This window comes from Lutjanus erythropterus, chromosome 1 (assembly GCF_056507025.1).
Source record: "Lutjanus erythropterus isolate fLutEry1 chromosome 1, fLutEry1.hap2, whole genome shotgun sequence".
In the NCBI taxonomy this organism is placed as follows: Eukaryota; Metazoa; Chordata; class Actinopteri; order Lutjaniformes; family Lutjanidae; genus Lutjanus; species Lutjanus erythropterus.
Window position 1 is genome coordinate 35,292,350 of NC_139317.1, and position 17,497 is coordinate 35,309,846.

At 36.9% G+C, this 17,497-nt stretch overlaps 1 protein-coding gene across 4 annotated transcripts; it reads left to right on the forward strand.

Annotated features, from left to right (window-relative positions):
• Positions 1-7,248: 7,248 nt before the first annotated feature.
• Positions 7,249-16,337, forward strand: aktip (akt interacting protein). Of its 4 annotated transcripts, none has more exons than XM_084720655.1 (10): positions 7,249-7,409; positions 8,110-8,234; positions 9,839-10,050; positions 10,263-10,327; positions 10,646-10,746; positions 11,918-12,006; positions 13,609-13,707; positions 14,802-14,909; positions 15,063-15,123; positions 15,298-16,337. In XM_084720655.1, the coding sequence occupies exons 2-10, from the start codon at positions 8,187-8,189 to the stop codon at positions 15,403-15,405; spliced, it is 891 nt and encodes a 296-aa protein (XP_084576781.1). In that variant the 5' UTR covers positions 7,249-7,409; positions 8,110-8,186; the 3' UTR covers positions 15,406-16,337. The 4 variants fall into 4 exon arrangements, with proteins under 4 accessions (XP_084576781.1, XP_084576800.1, XP_084576790.1 ...); XM_084720674.1 differs by having other exon boundaries at positions 9,842-10,050; XM_084720664.1 differs by having other exon boundaries at positions 7,252-7,409; positions 8,113-8,234.
• The last annotated feature ends 1,160 nt before the right edge of the window (positions 16,338-17,497 follow it).

The window sequence follows — 17,497 nt, forward strand, 5'->3', positions numbered from 1 at the left end:
ACAATATCAAAATGCAGTGTTTCTGAGAAATGATACAGTACCATAAAACATAATATCTCAATGTAATAAACGTTTTCTTACAGCCCTTGAATTTAGAGATGCATGCTGGGTAGTTTCAGGCCATCCTCACCACAAAAATGTCTGTATAAATCATCTGTAAAAGCAGTTTATTACGACCTATATTTACATTTATTCTTAGGTGCACAGGATTTTCACCCAGGAGACTGAGGTTTGTGTCCTGTGTCAAACTAAAAGTCTATGTTGACTTAAATTTGAAGTTATGTCATGTGACTTACATAACATTACATGTAGTTTATTCTGTAGTTTAGTCATGAGAATGTGTTTGTGGTTTCCAGCTAATAAGTAAATTTGCCAGTTCTAGAGCACATGAGTTTGAGAGCTCTTTTCTTTTGTTGTATTTTAGTGTCTTTCAGTAAACTTTCCTTAGCTGCAATATTTTCATGTCTTATGATTATCTTGGGCTAAATTTGCACCAAACACAAAAGCTGTTTTCCTCAATAGCTACTGGCACAAGGAACGAAAATGAAAAATGGTAGTTCACAATGAGCATGTTGCTGGACCTGACTGGACATGTCCCTGGATTGACTTACATTTAGCCGATGACTGTTTTGAAGCCTACAGTTATGTCTTTAGTTTAGCCTTTAGCTGTGATGTTCCTGATACAGATCCTGGACTCTATTCTGAATTTTGCTTAGCTTTAAAATATTGTATATTCTTTGATTTTATGCATTCTCTCTACTCTATTTTTCATTTTTCACTGGGTTTTATCATCCATCTTATGTTATTATCTTATGTTCTATTTTAATCTTAATTTTATTAGCATTATCAATTGGGTTTTTATCAATGTGGAGATGCAGTCTATGTATTCTCTACTATTATTTTTACCTGATTAGATTTTTCATCTTATTTTAGATTATTTATGATATTCTATTCCTGTTTTTATATTCATAATAAAGTCTTTTTTTTTCATGTGAAGCACTTGGCACATGTAATAATTTCTTTGTTGTAAAGTACTTTAGGCTGCATTTCTTGTATGAATGGTGCTATAAAAAAGTTGATCATTGTTATTATAGTATATATATGTGTATATACATATATACACACACTTTTTTAAAAAATATTTCAAATACACAAATATTAGTTCTTCAAGTATTTTGTTGCAAATTTCTTGTTATTTTTTTCTGCCCAGCAAAATACAAATGATAAAATACACAAAAGTAACTAAATGCCTATTTTTAATACATTTATTTGAAATACTGCTCATCTATGATTATGGTTCATGCTAAACAGCTGATCTCACACACACAGTACAATGAGGACATCAAAATGGGGCAGTATTAATCATCACAGCCCTATCCTGTATTTGGCCTCTGATGTGTTATCATATGGAGAATGATAATCACACCTTTGCTGTTTTATTTGATCAAAATGCTTCCGTCCAGACAGACTGAGGTTAACCCACAACACTGCTTTCTATTTCTGAATGATGACAAACGCACAAGGACAGAAACATACCTGCTGCTTTCTCAACATGATACTCATGGGGAGACAGTCGGAAATTTCTCCAACACCTGGACTTACAGCTCGAGAAATATCTGCATATGACAGACCAGGCTGGGCTTTTTTGGATCACTCCTGCTGCCAAGCAATATTCATAAATTTAATTTCCAATCTGCTCTCCTTTTATTAGTTTGGGTGTTATTAAATGAGATTGCTTCATCTTATTATAATATATTTCCAGGGCCTGTGAATGTGGCTAGGAGCTGATATTCAAATTCAATAACATGGCCTGTACTTACTGCATGGCACTAATAAATGCCAATGTATGATGCATATGAAGACGGGGCTCAGCGTGGAAGTCGCAGCGGGCAATAATAATGCTGTGAATGTCCTTCAGAGGTGAGACATGCCTCTCTGCACCCCAGTACTCATATGCCTGAAGAAGCCCAGGTGACCTACATTCAGAGTTAGGCAGGATGGGAGAAGCGGCTGTTCATTTCCATGTATTTTATTAACTAGACTAGACACGTCCCCGAAGAATGTAGACACTAGATTTGATACTGTATGTCAGAAGGAAGACTACAGTGTGTAAATCCCAACTATGGGATGACCTTTAACCTCTCCATTGGACGCTGGAGGAGACGTACCTGTCTATCTTTGAGCTGACATCTGTACTGTTTGGCGTGGGAGGAAGACAAACAAATGACCACGGAGCTGCAGTATGTTGCGGTAGTTTGGTTGCAGTGTCTCACCTTTTGGCCTCTGCAGGGTTAAAACTTGACATCTCTCCCTTTTCCTATTTTATCGCTATAACCTGACAACTGCTCTTGCAAAGATTGCAGCTTAGGAAGCTTAGCTGCAGGAGCGAGTGACCTTTACTTTTATTATGAATATTTCTATTTCATCGTTATTATAGAGTGAAATCTATGCATATGATCAGCACAATGGATTTCTTTTTCATTAGTAGTGTAAAATGCCACTCAGTGAATGGAGGGGCAGCCGGGGCTGCCTGCCAGATTACCCCCACCTCCCCGCCCCCCCACCGAAGGGATCTGACAATTGGAATTAATATGCGTGGAGCTTTCTCTCTCCATTTGTTGGCTGAGGTTTTCCAGGCAACTTTATCAGGGGTAACATTATCAAGAGCTTTGCTGAGAGCTTCTTCATCATGCTCACATCCGAGTCTGCCCAACACTTGTCACTGTCAATCACAAGGTGATAATACACAGATGATTCTCTCATTTGGTTTAATAAAATCTCCAGGCTTATTTGACCTGCAGTCATTACAGCAAATAATTGCTGCATTGAGGTTTTAGCCAGGCCATAGCCTCAGGGATAAGGAAATACTATTGCTATATGAAGGATCTGGCTGGTGTTTTTTTTTAACCTTTACTCCCCAGTTGTTCATATTTCTAAAATGAATATTACATTTGAATCTAGATTTGGCTTTCTTTATTCAAACTAACATTGTTATTACATATTATCTGGACATGGGCTCATCTTTTTTCACTTTTTTATGTCTGCACTGTCAAGACAGGTTTCACCAGGGACTGCCAATTGTAATTCTTTACTGTCATTTAAACCAAATTGTAGATCTGAATCAGTGGGCCTAAAATTCTCCAAAGAAATGGACTGACAGAGGGGAACATATTTCATCTTAAATTTGAATTCTAAAGCCAGCTGAAAGTGTATAGCTGGAAAATGCTGCTGAAATCACAATGTATAAATCTTTCAGACAGGAACAATCAGACAATAAAATATCCCATAACATCACTGATATACATGGGAAATATAAAAAAGGATCTGATGCTGATATGATGTGTCCTATTCAAATATATGTGCTGGAGCTGCTGTAGTGCAGGTCACTGTGACTTGTTGGTTTTTCAATCTTTACTAATCATATACACTATACAGTATGTTCATTTTAAGGACCAGTGTGTAGGATTAAGTGGCATCTAGTGGTGCAGTTGCAGAATGCAAACACCTCGCCTAACCTTCCCCTTCCAAGAGTGTGGGAAAACCTATGGTTTGTCCATTCTGGGTTACTATAGAAACATGGCAGTTCAACACAGAAAATCTGTATTCCGTATGAGTAAAGTCCAGTACTTTTAACCATAGATGTTAATACATTATCAATAGCAGACGTTCAGTGAAAGAGGTTTCTGTCTCTTCAAATCATCAGCCTAAATTACTCCCAACTCCTGCACTGTTCTGGTCTGTGGTCATGATCACTCTTTATTAGTTTGTCATGGTTTTCATTGGTCTATTAGCGGTTCAATAATAATATATATATAATAATAATGGCAACAAAATATTGATGAAAGGTTTGGATTTTAAAATTCAAATTATAGGCCTGGTCAATAGATAATTATTATTTTAAAGGTAATGCAGTAGGTAGTATAATCTAAGTATGAGTAAAATTAAAGACTTGAAAAAATACTCAGAAAAGTACAAAATACAGTACAGTACATATAGTACAACACAAAAAATTTACAGTAACTTAAGTGATTGTCATACACACATAATCCCCTCCCTGTATCGCTTTGAAGAATTTATACAAACTATATCTGATATTATCTGTTAGGTTGCCTGTCTGCCCACAGGTATTTATCCTTGGACTATTGTATCGCAGCTGCCTGGAAGAGTACCGAGGTGCCTACAGTTAGATATAAATTTAAAATTCTTTCTAACTGTTAGCCACCAAGGAGAAAATGAAGAGATTTTTCAAAATACAGGAATATTTTAAAATATTTTGAAAGTGTCTTGCCAAGACATTTGCTGAATACTTGAAAATGAAAATATTGTAATGTATAAAGATCATGTAACACTATTCAGCATTACAGCTAGGGTTTTGGGGTTTTTTTTGTTTTGTTTTGTTTTGTTTTGTTTTCTTATGTGTGTGTGGACTTTTAAGTGAATCGTGTTGTGTTAAGGCTGCCCCTCCAATTAACTGTGTTCATTTAGAAAAAAAACTTGATAAATATAGTATATATTTTACTTCATTATCAGTCTGCATTTACTATTTTTTATTGGTGTATAATCACCTGAAAATAAGACTTATTGTGTTTTTGTTACCTTAGAATGAGCATTTATATGTCTGCCATGTTGCACCACCATGTTTCTACAGTAGCCCAGAACAGACAAACCAAACACTGGCTCTACATGGCCTTCTGCATTTTGTGAAAGTTTTGCAGCCACTGTAGGTTCTCCATGGTTCTACACGCTTGAGATGAGGTGTTTGCAATAGAGTTATTGATACCAAAATTTTGAACATCAGAACAATAGTATTAAAAAATACCTCTTTCACTACCACAGCAAAAAGAAAAAAAAGTCCCCAAAATAGGATAATTTTTCTTTCAGCAACAACCTTCACACAGTGCAGGCATAGAAAAAGTATTTCTGTTTTGCTGTCCTGCAGGCCAAATCACAAATTTGAACTGAGGTCTTGAATGAGCACTTAGATCATTTTTTGAAGCTCTGATACTTTCTTTACTATCAAGTGTAGTATTGTATTGTTTTGGTACTGGCCCTCGAAAAACCAATGATCAGTAAGAGTAAAAAAAAAAAAATCCTGAAAAACACCCATCAAAATTTAAAGTTTAAACCTTGTTGCAATACATTTTCTGGGATAAAAGAAAATTCAGTTCCAGCAGGTCACATATTCAATTAGTTAATCCAATCTCCACACTTTAATTACATTCATTAGAATATTTGTTTGACCAAACAAGGTCACAATAGTTGATTAGAGAAAGAATCAATGGCAAAGACAAAAAACTCATTACGAAAGCAACGGTGTGGATATTTGCACCCTTGTTTGTGTCAGACAGTTTATCTCAATGTCGATGAAGGCAAAGCAGGCATAAACTTATTTGTTTTGAGGTGGTCTTTGATTTGTACATGTCAAAAGAGTGATGGTGACCTTGCATTGTTGGCTGCCCCAATAAAGAAGCAGGACACTAATTACCTTTGTCAGTGAAGTGTACTTGGGACAATATACAATCAGATAACAATAATGGAGTCAATAATTTGTATTTACTCTGAAACTTGGACAATGTCATTTCTCCCAATTAATGCAATCACCCATGCATTAAATTAGTTTTTTTTTCCTCACCCAGAAAAATAATTAGGGGTAATTGTTAGGAAATCAATCAATCAGCAGAATGAGCTGCCAATGAAGCGTGGTCAAAACTAAAGAAACATGTGACACAGATGGCTTGGATGCGTCTTTACCCTCCAGGGACTTTTGCTGTGCAGTACACCGAAACATTAAAATTAAGGCAATAGAAAAGTGTGTATTATTTTCATGTTTATCAAAGTGCCCTGAACCACTTATGGGGAACTCTTTGTTAAAGTTCCAGTGTGTAAGATTTAGAGGGATCTATTGGCAGAAAATGGCAGAAATTCAATAAAAGACATTTTCATTAATGTATAATCACCTGAAAATAAGGATTGCTGTGTTTTCATTACATTTGATGGAGCTTTTTACAGAGAGGGTGCAGGTCTTCTTCCATGGAGGCCGCCTTGTTCCTACTGTAGCCCAGAAGACACACGCCAAACACTGGCTCTAGAGGCCTTTCACGTTTTTTGTGAGTTTCGCAGCCACTGTAGTTTCTTCTACACACTGGGAAGAGTAGGGTGAGATGTGTGGTATTCAGCTGGCCATAATCTACAACCTCATGGTTAGATGGCACTAAATCCTACACAGTGGTCCTTTAACTTCAGTCAGAACTCAACAGATAATGTAAAGAACAACAGGAATGACAAAAATATATGAACCAGATACAGTAGATTGACAGCAAATGATCTGGATGAAGTCTTTTAACTAAAGTCTGGAAATGGGAGGGCAGCCGATTCAAGTCCAGCATCACTCAGTCAGCATGGAGTGGAGATTGGTGGCTGGAGAGGTGTCATTTTACCTCCTGGGCACTGCCACTGAGTTAAGTGCTCAGTTGGCAACTTTGCACAGACATCTCTCCATACATTGATGCATGTGTATAGGTCCTGAGAGTGTGTGTGTGTGTATTTCAGGCCCGTGTTTAAAATAACCATGAATTTTTTTTATTTTGTCCACACATATGTCTTCTTCATATTTTTCTTCTTTGTTCTACCACAAATTCTTCATTGATTTGTTCAATATCATTAATTAAGACATATTTCATTTTAAAATGTTGAAAAAATCCATCTCCTATAAGCCTTTTCATATTCTATATATATATATATATATATATATATATATATATATATATATATATATATATATATATATATATATATATATATATGTCATATCAATAACAACTGCATTCCATTTTGATTAGCCTGTCATGGCTTAAGCAGGGACCTCTAATGGAACTGAGCCATTGTTAAAAGTTATTGACTCCACACATGTGCTTTTCCTGCTATGACAGTTCAAAATATCTGGGGTGAAAAAAGCTTAAGTGTTGTTAAATTATCATATGCTAGGCAATGACCCTAGTAATAACTATGCTACATTCTTTTCTTTACATTCTTTCTTTTCTTTTCTAACACTGAGAGAACCACTGTATTTGCAGTTTGATTGACAGCAAGCACTGCTTCCATCAACTATTTTTTCTCAATCAAGTACGCTTGCCCTGTTATCTGACGGTAATGCCAGCAAATCAACTTCGAGGACGGTTATCACGTAGACCAATGAGGATCCGGACACACGCGGAGAAACGCCCCTCATTACGTTAGATTGAACTCCAGTTTCGGTGTCTGTCAAATTATTTAGCTAGCCACAGTTAGCTAGTTAGCCGAGATGGCACCCAAAGGACTGGCGAGCTGCTAAGAAGTTTCTGCGATAATTAGACCGGGACGCAAGTTAACATCTCTGTTAAAGGGACTTTTACAGCTCTCTAGCAAATACCGTGAGTAAAACCACCAAGCTTTCCTACACTACGGGCTAAAATAATAGAAATAGCCAAGTTCTGAGCAACGCCAAATGTAGCATTGTAAGCTAATGCTATAGATCGGGTTAAGCTAAGTGAGTCAAGGAAAACAGGTGAGACAACGTCAGTGTAAGGACATGAACATTAACTAGTCTCACACATCGAAAGAGTATTTAGTCAGATTTCCAGCTGTCAGCTAAAGTGGCATTACATTTAACTACCTAACAAAGGTCCATAACGCTTGCTAACGCAACGTTAGCATTATAACACTGAAAACACTAACGTTATAATTTCATATATAAATTATGGCGAAAATAAAACACGGCTCTCTCAGTTACTGTTACCACCCTACGACATTCTACATTAGTTAGTGTTACACAACAGACTTACTGAACATCGGCAACGATACAATCAGCACACTCCACGAATCAGTTAAGTTAGCACGAAGCTAAGCTATTCCAAACAATCCCTCATTTTAGATCACTCTGAGGAGTACCCGTGAACGTTTCACACGTTGTACTCCGTAGTTAGTTGTGTCAAGTTGCACCGATACGATATTAGATCAGCACTGGTACTAGTTAGATTGTGTGTGTGTGTTTTCAAGTTGTTTGTGTGCGCATTTTAGCGTAATTGCAGCAGCAGTCATTTGTTTGTCTCATGAGTTTTCTTTCCATCACAGCAGCGGATGGCCCCGACAACACTGGTCGTGGGACCTACATAAAAAGAGGGACACCAGTTTGAACCTCTGAATGAGTAATGAACCTAAACCCTTTCTGGAGCATGTCTGCCAATACAAGTCGTAAGGTAAAGTTAAACATGTTCAGCTATAATGTGTGCCACATACCTGTAAACCAGCTGTTGAACACTTTGTGTGGGAGAGGAAATAATGTCAAAGTTGATTGTAAAGAGACAGTAACAGTGACTGAAAGCTTGCATTTGCACTTGACAGTTTATAAATATGTGTAGCCCAAGTCTATGGAAGCCTTTCTCTGAAATCTGATGGACGCCTAGTCACATATGTTTTCCACTAGAGCAGAACATAAGACCCTTTTCAAAGTACAACACAGCGATGGTGCTTGACACACCTGTGATGGCCTACACGTGAAACTTCTGTTAATTTTAAAAGCATGATGATAGATGCTTCAAATGTCCATCAATCTAAAACCCAAGTGGTTTCATAGTGATACCCAAAGACACTGATCTTAAGCTGATTTCATTGGTGACTTTGAAAGATTCCTCAAAGGTATTATGGTATCATTATGTTAAGTTTGTATGGTTGCTGAAAAACTAGGAGAGAATAAAATGTTTCACATATGCCTTGGAGTTGTGCCTTCCTCTGCTAATGAATCAGAATAACATATTAGTATCACCAACACTCTGTCAACATAAAAGTAATGCATACTCATCAGTCACAACCTTGTTTCAAGTTTTAGACAATTATTGAATGATTGAGGAATGTGGCTATTCTTCAGTCTAACAGGCTACTTGGTTCTGTTTTGTATCTTCAGCCTTTATTTGTTTGAGGTCTTAAATCCTGTACCTGTTCCCACATGTATTAATTTTCCTGGTAATCTTGTTAAACTGGAACTGTTTATGCTCCAGGGTGTGGTCCCCTCCTTTTTGGAAAATAAATTCACATTTGAAATTTGCTCCTTTTTCTTCAAATAAATTTAAATGTATGACTGAACACTATATTTTATAATTTAGTCCATTCTTTCTCAGTGTTGAAAAGTAGTCACTGGTATCAGAGGTTTAGTACAGTTGGATAGCACTTGGCTGAATTTTCATCAACGAAAGGCAGGTGTAAACTTTAGCATGCTAGTGCAACCCTTGTGAGGTAGGGAGGGGACAGATGGTGTACTTTGAGCATGGATGTAAGTTAATTTTTTCCTGCCTCGTCAGAGGAACCTTTCAAAAACATTCTACAGTCAAGTCAGACTTCAATGAATGTGCAGACTGTTGCATTAGCACACTATTCACTGCAAGCATTCCTTGCATACTTGCATTAGTCATCAGCAGCGAATGATGTGACTTCCTGGTGTCCTGCTGCTGTGTGTGTGATGTGTACAGTCAGACTGTACTGTAGGTGCTGTTATCATTCTGAACAGCATCAATAAGATGCAATGATAACTTTGTTTGAAAGTGCTTGCTCTTGTCTAGACACTACTTCCTGATAAGCTGCAAAACAGATGAGTATTGTAACCTGAGAGGTTGGTCATAGCACATGGTCGCGACCCAGGGCCACTGGTCTACTCTTTGGTGTGCATAATGGCTCTTAAACAGTAGCCTTTTCTTCTCTGGCTCTTAAGACTTTCTGACTGCCTACTTTTTCACAAAGCATTCTTTTTTACGGCAGATGTGTTAAGATTCCTGTTATGTTTTTTTTTTTTTTTTTTTACCCTAAACAGCAGAGATCTGACAACGAGGAACAGAGTGGGCACGGGGATCAGAGAGCCAGCCCAGCCCGGCTGTCCTTTGGCAAAAAGCAGCTTCCGCCAATTCCGAAGAATGCAGCCCCCATTACCAAGCCTCCGTCAACGGGCACCCCTGCCCAATCGGCCAATGGCACACATGCTTCCTATGGCCCCTTTTACTTGGAGTATTCTCTGCTGGCTGAATTGTAAGTATTGATTTAGTATCAGAATTAAAATAATAACAACAACAATAATAATAAAGTATGTTAGTAGCACTTTCTTTTAAAACACATCGGCATAGTCTGTATTAAATCAGGCTCAAAATATCCTTTTAACTCTGTACCTTAGAAGAAAATAAGTTTCATGCATGTTTTTCTAATTTTTGTAATGATCTAACTTCTTATCATGTGACCTGCAGCACACTGGTGATAAAGCAGAAACTCCCTGGGATTTATGTCCAGCCATCTTATAAATCGGCACTGAGTAAGGAGCCTCTCTTTGAAATTAATGCATGTTTCATTTATGGACTAATAAAATGTGGTTACTCATGGATTCCTTCTTGATTATTCATCTGCTTTGCAAAAAATGTAGAACTAAATCATAAATATTTATATAGCATCATGTGTTGTAGCTTTTTTCTGTAAGATCCCACCATCCTTGTATAACGTGTCACTATATTCTGCAGAAAACTTATTTTTGCTGTGCACTGTCATTAAACTTTATGGACATTTCCACTGCATGATTCATATCTGTATTGATATAAGTAAACATTCTGAAAAACCTTATGTTTCTACTGTTTAGTGTGGTTTGGGGTCATATTCATCAGACATGGCCTGTACCAGGATGGAGTATTCAAATTCACCGTGTATATTCCAGATAACTATCCAGATGGAGAGTGTCCTGTAAGTATAGTGTCCTTATTTGAGAGTTAAAATGTTTTTTGTTTTTTTTTACTGTTTACAAAAAAAAAAACAAGCTTGGAATGTATTTTCTAGAAGGAAAAGCTTGTGTGCAACCAGTTATATAGTATTTATGCGTATGATCAGAGTTTGTAAGGGCACAATCAAAATAAAAAAAATCCTAAAATGTATAATAATGTTTTCAGGTCTGCAAAGATTTAGGGAAAAAGATGCATGTCTTGAAACATCTTAAACTTTCATTTTGAAACATTTTCATTGTATTTAAACTACTCATGCTTTCATGGTGACTATAGGCCTTTTCACAGCAGCCATTTTGATATGAAATGGTAGGTTAGACACATTTGTAAGCAGTTTACTAATTAAGGCTCTATTCCATTTGGGCTTTTTTTCAGACTGCTAGCAAATCAGATTTGTTTCTAGGATGGACTGTCTGCACTGTTATTTGCAAGTGATCAGATCATATTCTTGCTCAGACATTACCAACCTCTCTGCACTGGGTTGCTGTGGTGATGATGTAGGCGTCAGTAACTGCATACGCTGGTGACACTGCCAAAGTTGCAGACAATTAATTTCAGTGTCTGTGCATGGACTGTAGTTCTGTGTTGTCCTCCATTCTGCTGTGCTAGTAGCAGGATGGATTCTGCTCAGCCGCTCTGTTGCACTCCTGTCATGTTGCGACTGATGCAAAAGAAACCTTGAAATCAGGTTTGAGCATCAAGACTGGGACATCTCTAGAAATGTGATTGAAACCACATTTCGCACTACCTTCTAATATGACTTGAATCAGTTTTGCAAAAACACTAATTTCATATGTTTTTCTGCTATCCAGACTTTCTAAAATCAAAACTGCCAAGAAACTAGTTTGGGCTGGCAGTCTGAACAAGGCACTGGTGTTGCAGAGCCTTCCCAGTGAGCCAATATGCACAATAGCAGCACCCTGACGTGAATGGAACTGTTATTATTATCATTGGTAACGCCTGTGTTTACGCTACTATTTCAGGTCAAAATGGCTGCTGTGGAAAAGGTCTATTGTGGGTAAAATGAAAGTGGAGTTTTGAGAGCCATAACAAGTAATGGCTTTGCAATGATCTTGGAAACTACACTTTAATGGAACGGTTATAAAAAAAAATCTCTTCCTTATGTTTCTTTGCAGAAACTAGTTTTTGACATCCCAGTCTTCCATCCTCTTGTTGACCCCGTGTCTGGAGAGCTTGATGTCAGAAGAGCTTTCACTAAATGGAGGTATGCATGTTTGTGAAATTTACTCCCCCTTTTTTTTTCTAGTGTCTTTTCCAAACATGAATATTTAAGTTAAAACTAAATTGTTCACTCTTAGACACACACACACACACACACACACACACACACACACACACACACACACACACACACACACACACACACACAGAGTTTCACCCCAGTCAGTCCAGCTTGGTCAGTGTTCCTCTTGGACAGTTTATTTAGCAGGACATTGGGCCTCATGCAGAAACATTTTTTGTATTCTTAAATTTCTCTTACTTGCCACGTCAGATTCCATAAACTCTCAACTTCAGATAACTGTAAATGATCCACCTGTGCATGTTTCGGTGCACATGCATAAGATTTGTGAATTAGCCTAATCACAATAATACCATTAGAAGGCTACGCTTCCTGCCCCATATGTCAGAAAGTGTTCATTCATGAAGATGGCATCAGTGAGTGAATAATATAACTTTGGAGTTTGACATCCTGCTTTCAGAGATCCATGAAGGAAAATCTGTCATGTTAACAGCGCAGCAGTGACAATAGAGTCAATTTATAAATCAATAGAAAGATAGTCTAATATGCCTGTTTCTTTAATAGGGCGAATAAATATGATTAAAATGAATATCTTTCCAAAGCTAATGTGCTTGTTTCAAAATATACCTCTACTCTTGCTAGTATCTTATTTTTCTAAATCAAGGAAATCATGTCTGAATTTTATTTGGAATTATAGAAAACACCGGTTGCATCTGTCATTATTATATGTACCATATGACAGGGGGGGACACAAATTCCCAAATTTTCTGTGGTGTTATTGGGCCACACAGTTGCACACTATAATGTATTACTTCTCCTCAGAGTTGACTCCAGCATGGACATGACATTGAATCACTTTTACTTACACTTAAACTGACACTTAACACATATAAGTACTCTGCAAATGTTAAAATACATTCATAAATTAATTACAAGAGGCTTGAAATGTAAATTTACAAGTGTATTATAATTAGAAATGTGGTCAAACAGGATGATATCAACATAATTATGAAGTCTAATTTATTTTTCAAACCCAAAATGTCTGCACACAAATGAAATATACAGTAATTACTGGAAAACTTCGGTTTGACAGCAGACTGACTGCACATGACTTCTACGACAGGTCTGGAAATTTTATTCATATCTGAAAGAAAATTCAAAGTATGAGAAAACTGATGAATGCAACAAGTTCTCCTAAATCACTCCTACACACCACTTAAGAACAAGTGGTTCTTGAATGAGGCCCATTGTCTGCAAAGTCATTGTTTGGATCAAGATGAGTCTGGGAAGAAACTGCTTTTTAAGAAAAACAAAGTTGTGAAAACAAATTTCAGTACGGAATTCAGATTGAAGTTAGAACATCTTAGAACATCCATGTAAGTTCTTCTAACATATCATCACTCATGACAAGGTTATGAATGTAACCTCCATTCAGTGATAGTCGTTTCTTTACTTTTAGTGGTGATCAGGAGTAAAGAATGTTTTACACTTTGAGTCTTCATAGTTTTCGACACCATCTAATGATTTCATGCATCCAAAAAAGTTGAATGTCTTTTGCTGTTACAGACGGAATCATAATCACATCTGGCAAGTTCTGATGTACGCACGTACGATTTTCTACAAGATCAATACGACGGAACCACTCAATCCAGAGGCTGCTGTGCTGTGAGTTCCTGAGCCTCCCAACCTTTCAGTTGTTTTTATCCTGAAGTAGGAGATGAACCGTGAAACGATGACACTTTAAAATACAGTGTGATATTGTCAAAAACTTTCAAGATGACTTTTATAATCACAACACAAATACACATTAAAAAGCCTTTTAAGTTGCCACTTTATCTTTGACTGTTGTTGAGAATTTTTATGTATTTTAGCATGTTGTAACCTGAATAGATTAAAATGCAAATTTAGATGCAGAGAGCTGTTTATTTAAGACAAACTGCTGCCTCTGAAATGACCATAAATATGAATCAGCACCTCTCTAAAACAGTTTAAACAAAATCTGAACAACATAACCTTGCTGGAACATTACAGGTGTAACTAATAACCTGGATTATTCAGTTTGATCAGGGTTTTAAACAGGGTTTTTGAATGAGTTTTTAGTTTAATTCCTAAGGTAAGGTGGTTAACACAAGCTTAAGAGATTTTCACGTTTTATTCTATGACATAGAATAAGTCAGTGAACAACTCACTGCTGATTTTTGAGGCTTTTATGTGTCTTAAAAAAGGTAGTTGCTAACAACTGAATAAATTAAACTACAGAAGTTCTATTTATGCTTCAAGAATCATAAAAGTGGCATTCATATGTGAAGCTGATCAATGCTGAACAAAATGTGTAGCCTAAGTATCATAAACTTTTGTTTGCCACATATATTATATTCTGCACTAATCCAAAATTCAATGAAAAAAAAATCCCATAGGCTTTTTGTCGAAGGAACCAGAGCGACAGTAGCTCACAGGTTGGCCTACAAAAATCTGTAATCCCTGCAGCACTCTGTAGAAGTGGAAGTAAACTAGATGTGTGTCGAACTTTTGCTCACAATTCTAAAAAAAAGACGCATTTGAAATCTATAAAACAGGACTAGGAACATGTTTCTTTCCAGCTGCTAGCAGCTTTGTATGATGTAGCTCTTTTTTTTTTTTTCTTGGCACTTCACATTGCAGAACCATATGCACATCTTTTAACCTCCCTCACAACAAAAATGCTTGGTTCTGTTTTAGGCTTTTGTCATAAAACAAGCTTCTTTTTTTTTTACTTTCAGATATGAAAAGGATGTACATTTGTTCAAAAGCAAAGTGGTGGATAGTGTAAAACTATGCAACAGTCATCTTTTTGACCAGCCCAAGATAGACGATCCCTACGCAATAAGGTTGGTGAACTGTCTCCATTTTTAACATTCCTCAACTCTCACCACTATAAGAAAACACCCTGTAATTGTGTGTGCGTGTTTGTGATGAAACCCTGAGGAGGAAAAAGTCGATGCTGTCTCTTACACGCTTTGCCATTCTTATCCATTTGATAGCTTTTCTCCATGGAACCCAGCTGTCCATGAGGAAGCAAAAGAGCGAATGTTCACATACAAAGTAAGTAAAAAGAAACATCTTATTATCTTTATATATGAGTAGGAGCGTACAGGTCTAATACATCTCTCCTCCTAGAATTAAAACCCAAAAGGTTTTGTGAAGCCAGTGTGTGAGCACTTTGATTGGTCGAGCTGTCCCTGTTATGCAACTGCTAATTTGCCTTTGTTGCTTTAGAGACGGCCTGAAGATCACCACAAGGGAACGCAGGTGTCAGGGTTGTCTTGGGTGAAGCCGGGATCGACGCAGCCCTTCAGTAAAGATGACAGTTCTCCCCAGAGCTGAAGCTGCAGTGTCACAGTAGCTGCCACTAGAGGGAGGCACACGCATACGATGCCACACCACTGGCTTGCCTCAGCTTGGTTATGTGAACTGGATCCTTGAAACAGTTGGGAGAACGTTATAATAAATCTCCATGTTATTGCTCAGCTTTAAAAGCTTTGTAGGCATCTCCTCAAACAGCTTTAGAATAAGGAAAGTTTGTATCATATGTAAATCGACGATGACAAATGGATGTCTCAGCAACATCATTTAGGCTGTGTTGCAATCAAAGAGCTTTCTCATTTAGATTTTCGGATCCATGCACACGTTGGGCTAGGTGATATAACGTACTGTCCCAAAAGGAGCTGAAATGTATGAGCAAAGCAAATAACGTTCATATGGTAAGTGTAGTGGACAACATGATCTATACCACTTGTTGAATTTGGCTCAGGACTGTTCATTTGTCAGACTTGGAATGTTGTCGGTCACAGTTTTGTGATTGAAACATCCTAATCGACCTCCTCCCATTACCTGATTTTGATTGGCATGATATGTTTTATATTTGTTTCTTATTGGATAATGATTTATTTTAAATTCCACTGTGTAAACTATTGTCTTACATAGTTCCTAATATATATATATGTGTATATATATATATATATGAAGCAGAGCAGGCACGTATGGTTTTAAATGCTAAATAAGTAAGCTCATTTATTTTATTGTCTGATTTTTAAATCATTTTGAATGTTTTATGTACCATTGGTTATTAAAGGTTTGATGTGTAAATAATGGATTCTGTGCAAAGGTTTGACTGTAAGAGAGAGGTGTCTTCATCTTTGAAATTGTTACTTAAGTTTCTTTACACATCTTTTGTTCACAAGTCAAAGAAGTTGGCGCAAGATTCTTACATAGGGCTGAAGGAAAATGAGAAATTAATTTTGATAAGATTTAGTTAGTAACTAGTTTCAGAGCAGCACAAAATGGAGTTTCAGTCAGCTACAACAATTTTCCAGAGTGCTAGATAAATGTCACTATATGTGATCTCTTCATCTGTAGAGGACTCTGGCTTAATTGATAGTAATATTGCCCTTCAGTTTTCAGTATGCAAATATGTCAAACATAGCATGTTGGAAAAAGGATGGAGTTTTTTGAATGTGTGGAAACCCCAGAATGAAATGAGTATATGGTGCTGACACCTGTTAGATCTATTTCTAGCAGCTGTGAAAGGCAACGACGGAACAAAATCTCAGTGTGCTTCACACACGGCAATTTCAGCTGTCGGCATCTTCAGACGTGGGTTTTAATGTGTTCTGTATGAGCCCTTTCCTGCTCCAGTTTGTGACATTACTGAATAGATGAATGAGATTTAAATGCTGTTCTCTGAAATCAATAAAAAGACCAAAACTGAAGTCATAATTGTATTTTTTTTATTTTCCAAACCTGGTGGAATTGCTATAAATGGTTTGACTGATTTGAATCACCTGATACACAGAGCACAGACTACATACAGAGTTTTCTGAAGTGAGATTGATTGAAGTTTCACCAAACATTGTCTTTTTTTTCCCCTCATGATTTCTCTGTTCCCAAGTTAGATGCTGTTTATGTACAGTTGACTTGGGCCTGTTTCAACTAGAGCAAGGGGGAAAACAAGACTATTAATTACTCTCTAGGTACATGTAGTATTGGGTCTACATGGGAGCAAAGTTTCACAAACCTTTTTATGTGAGTTGCTGGTTCTTACTGGTAAATACGGTCAAGTTTATCCACATTCCACATTGAGATACTGAAGACCACTTACATACTCTGTCATACATTGTGCAAAGTCACTACACAGACAGATATTCTGCTTGTCATTTTTATGTTATTTCATTATTTTATTTTTACACTATCTTTAATTATACCTATACTGAATAGACCTTTTTCACAGCAGCATTATTGATATGAAATGGTAGGGTAAACATAGGTGTTCCCAATGATACTAATTAAGGTCCCGTCCATTTAGTATAGCAGAGCCTGACACTGTTTGATCCGAATGGACCAGAACCTGAGTAAGTATATGTCTTGAAAAATATATATATCAGGAGTCAAATGTGTCAAAATCAGTGTTTTATTTTAC

What these genes read in the sequence shown, in the direction of transcription:
- aktip (XM_084720655.1), top strand. Translation starts at nt 8,187, where the DNA reads ATGAACCTAAACCCTTTCTGGAGCATGTCTGCCAATACAAGTCGTAAG. An exon ending in ATCCAGATGGAGAGTGTCCT is followed by an intron (nt 10,747 to 11,917) that starts GTAAGTATAGTG and finishes GTTTCTTTGCAG; the next exon opens with AAACTAGTTTTTGACATCCC. An exon ending in AGCGAATGTTCACATACAAA is followed by an intron (nt 15,124 to 15,297) that starts GTAAGTAAAAAG and finishes TTGTTGCTTTAG; the next exon opens with AGACGGCCTGAAGATCACCA.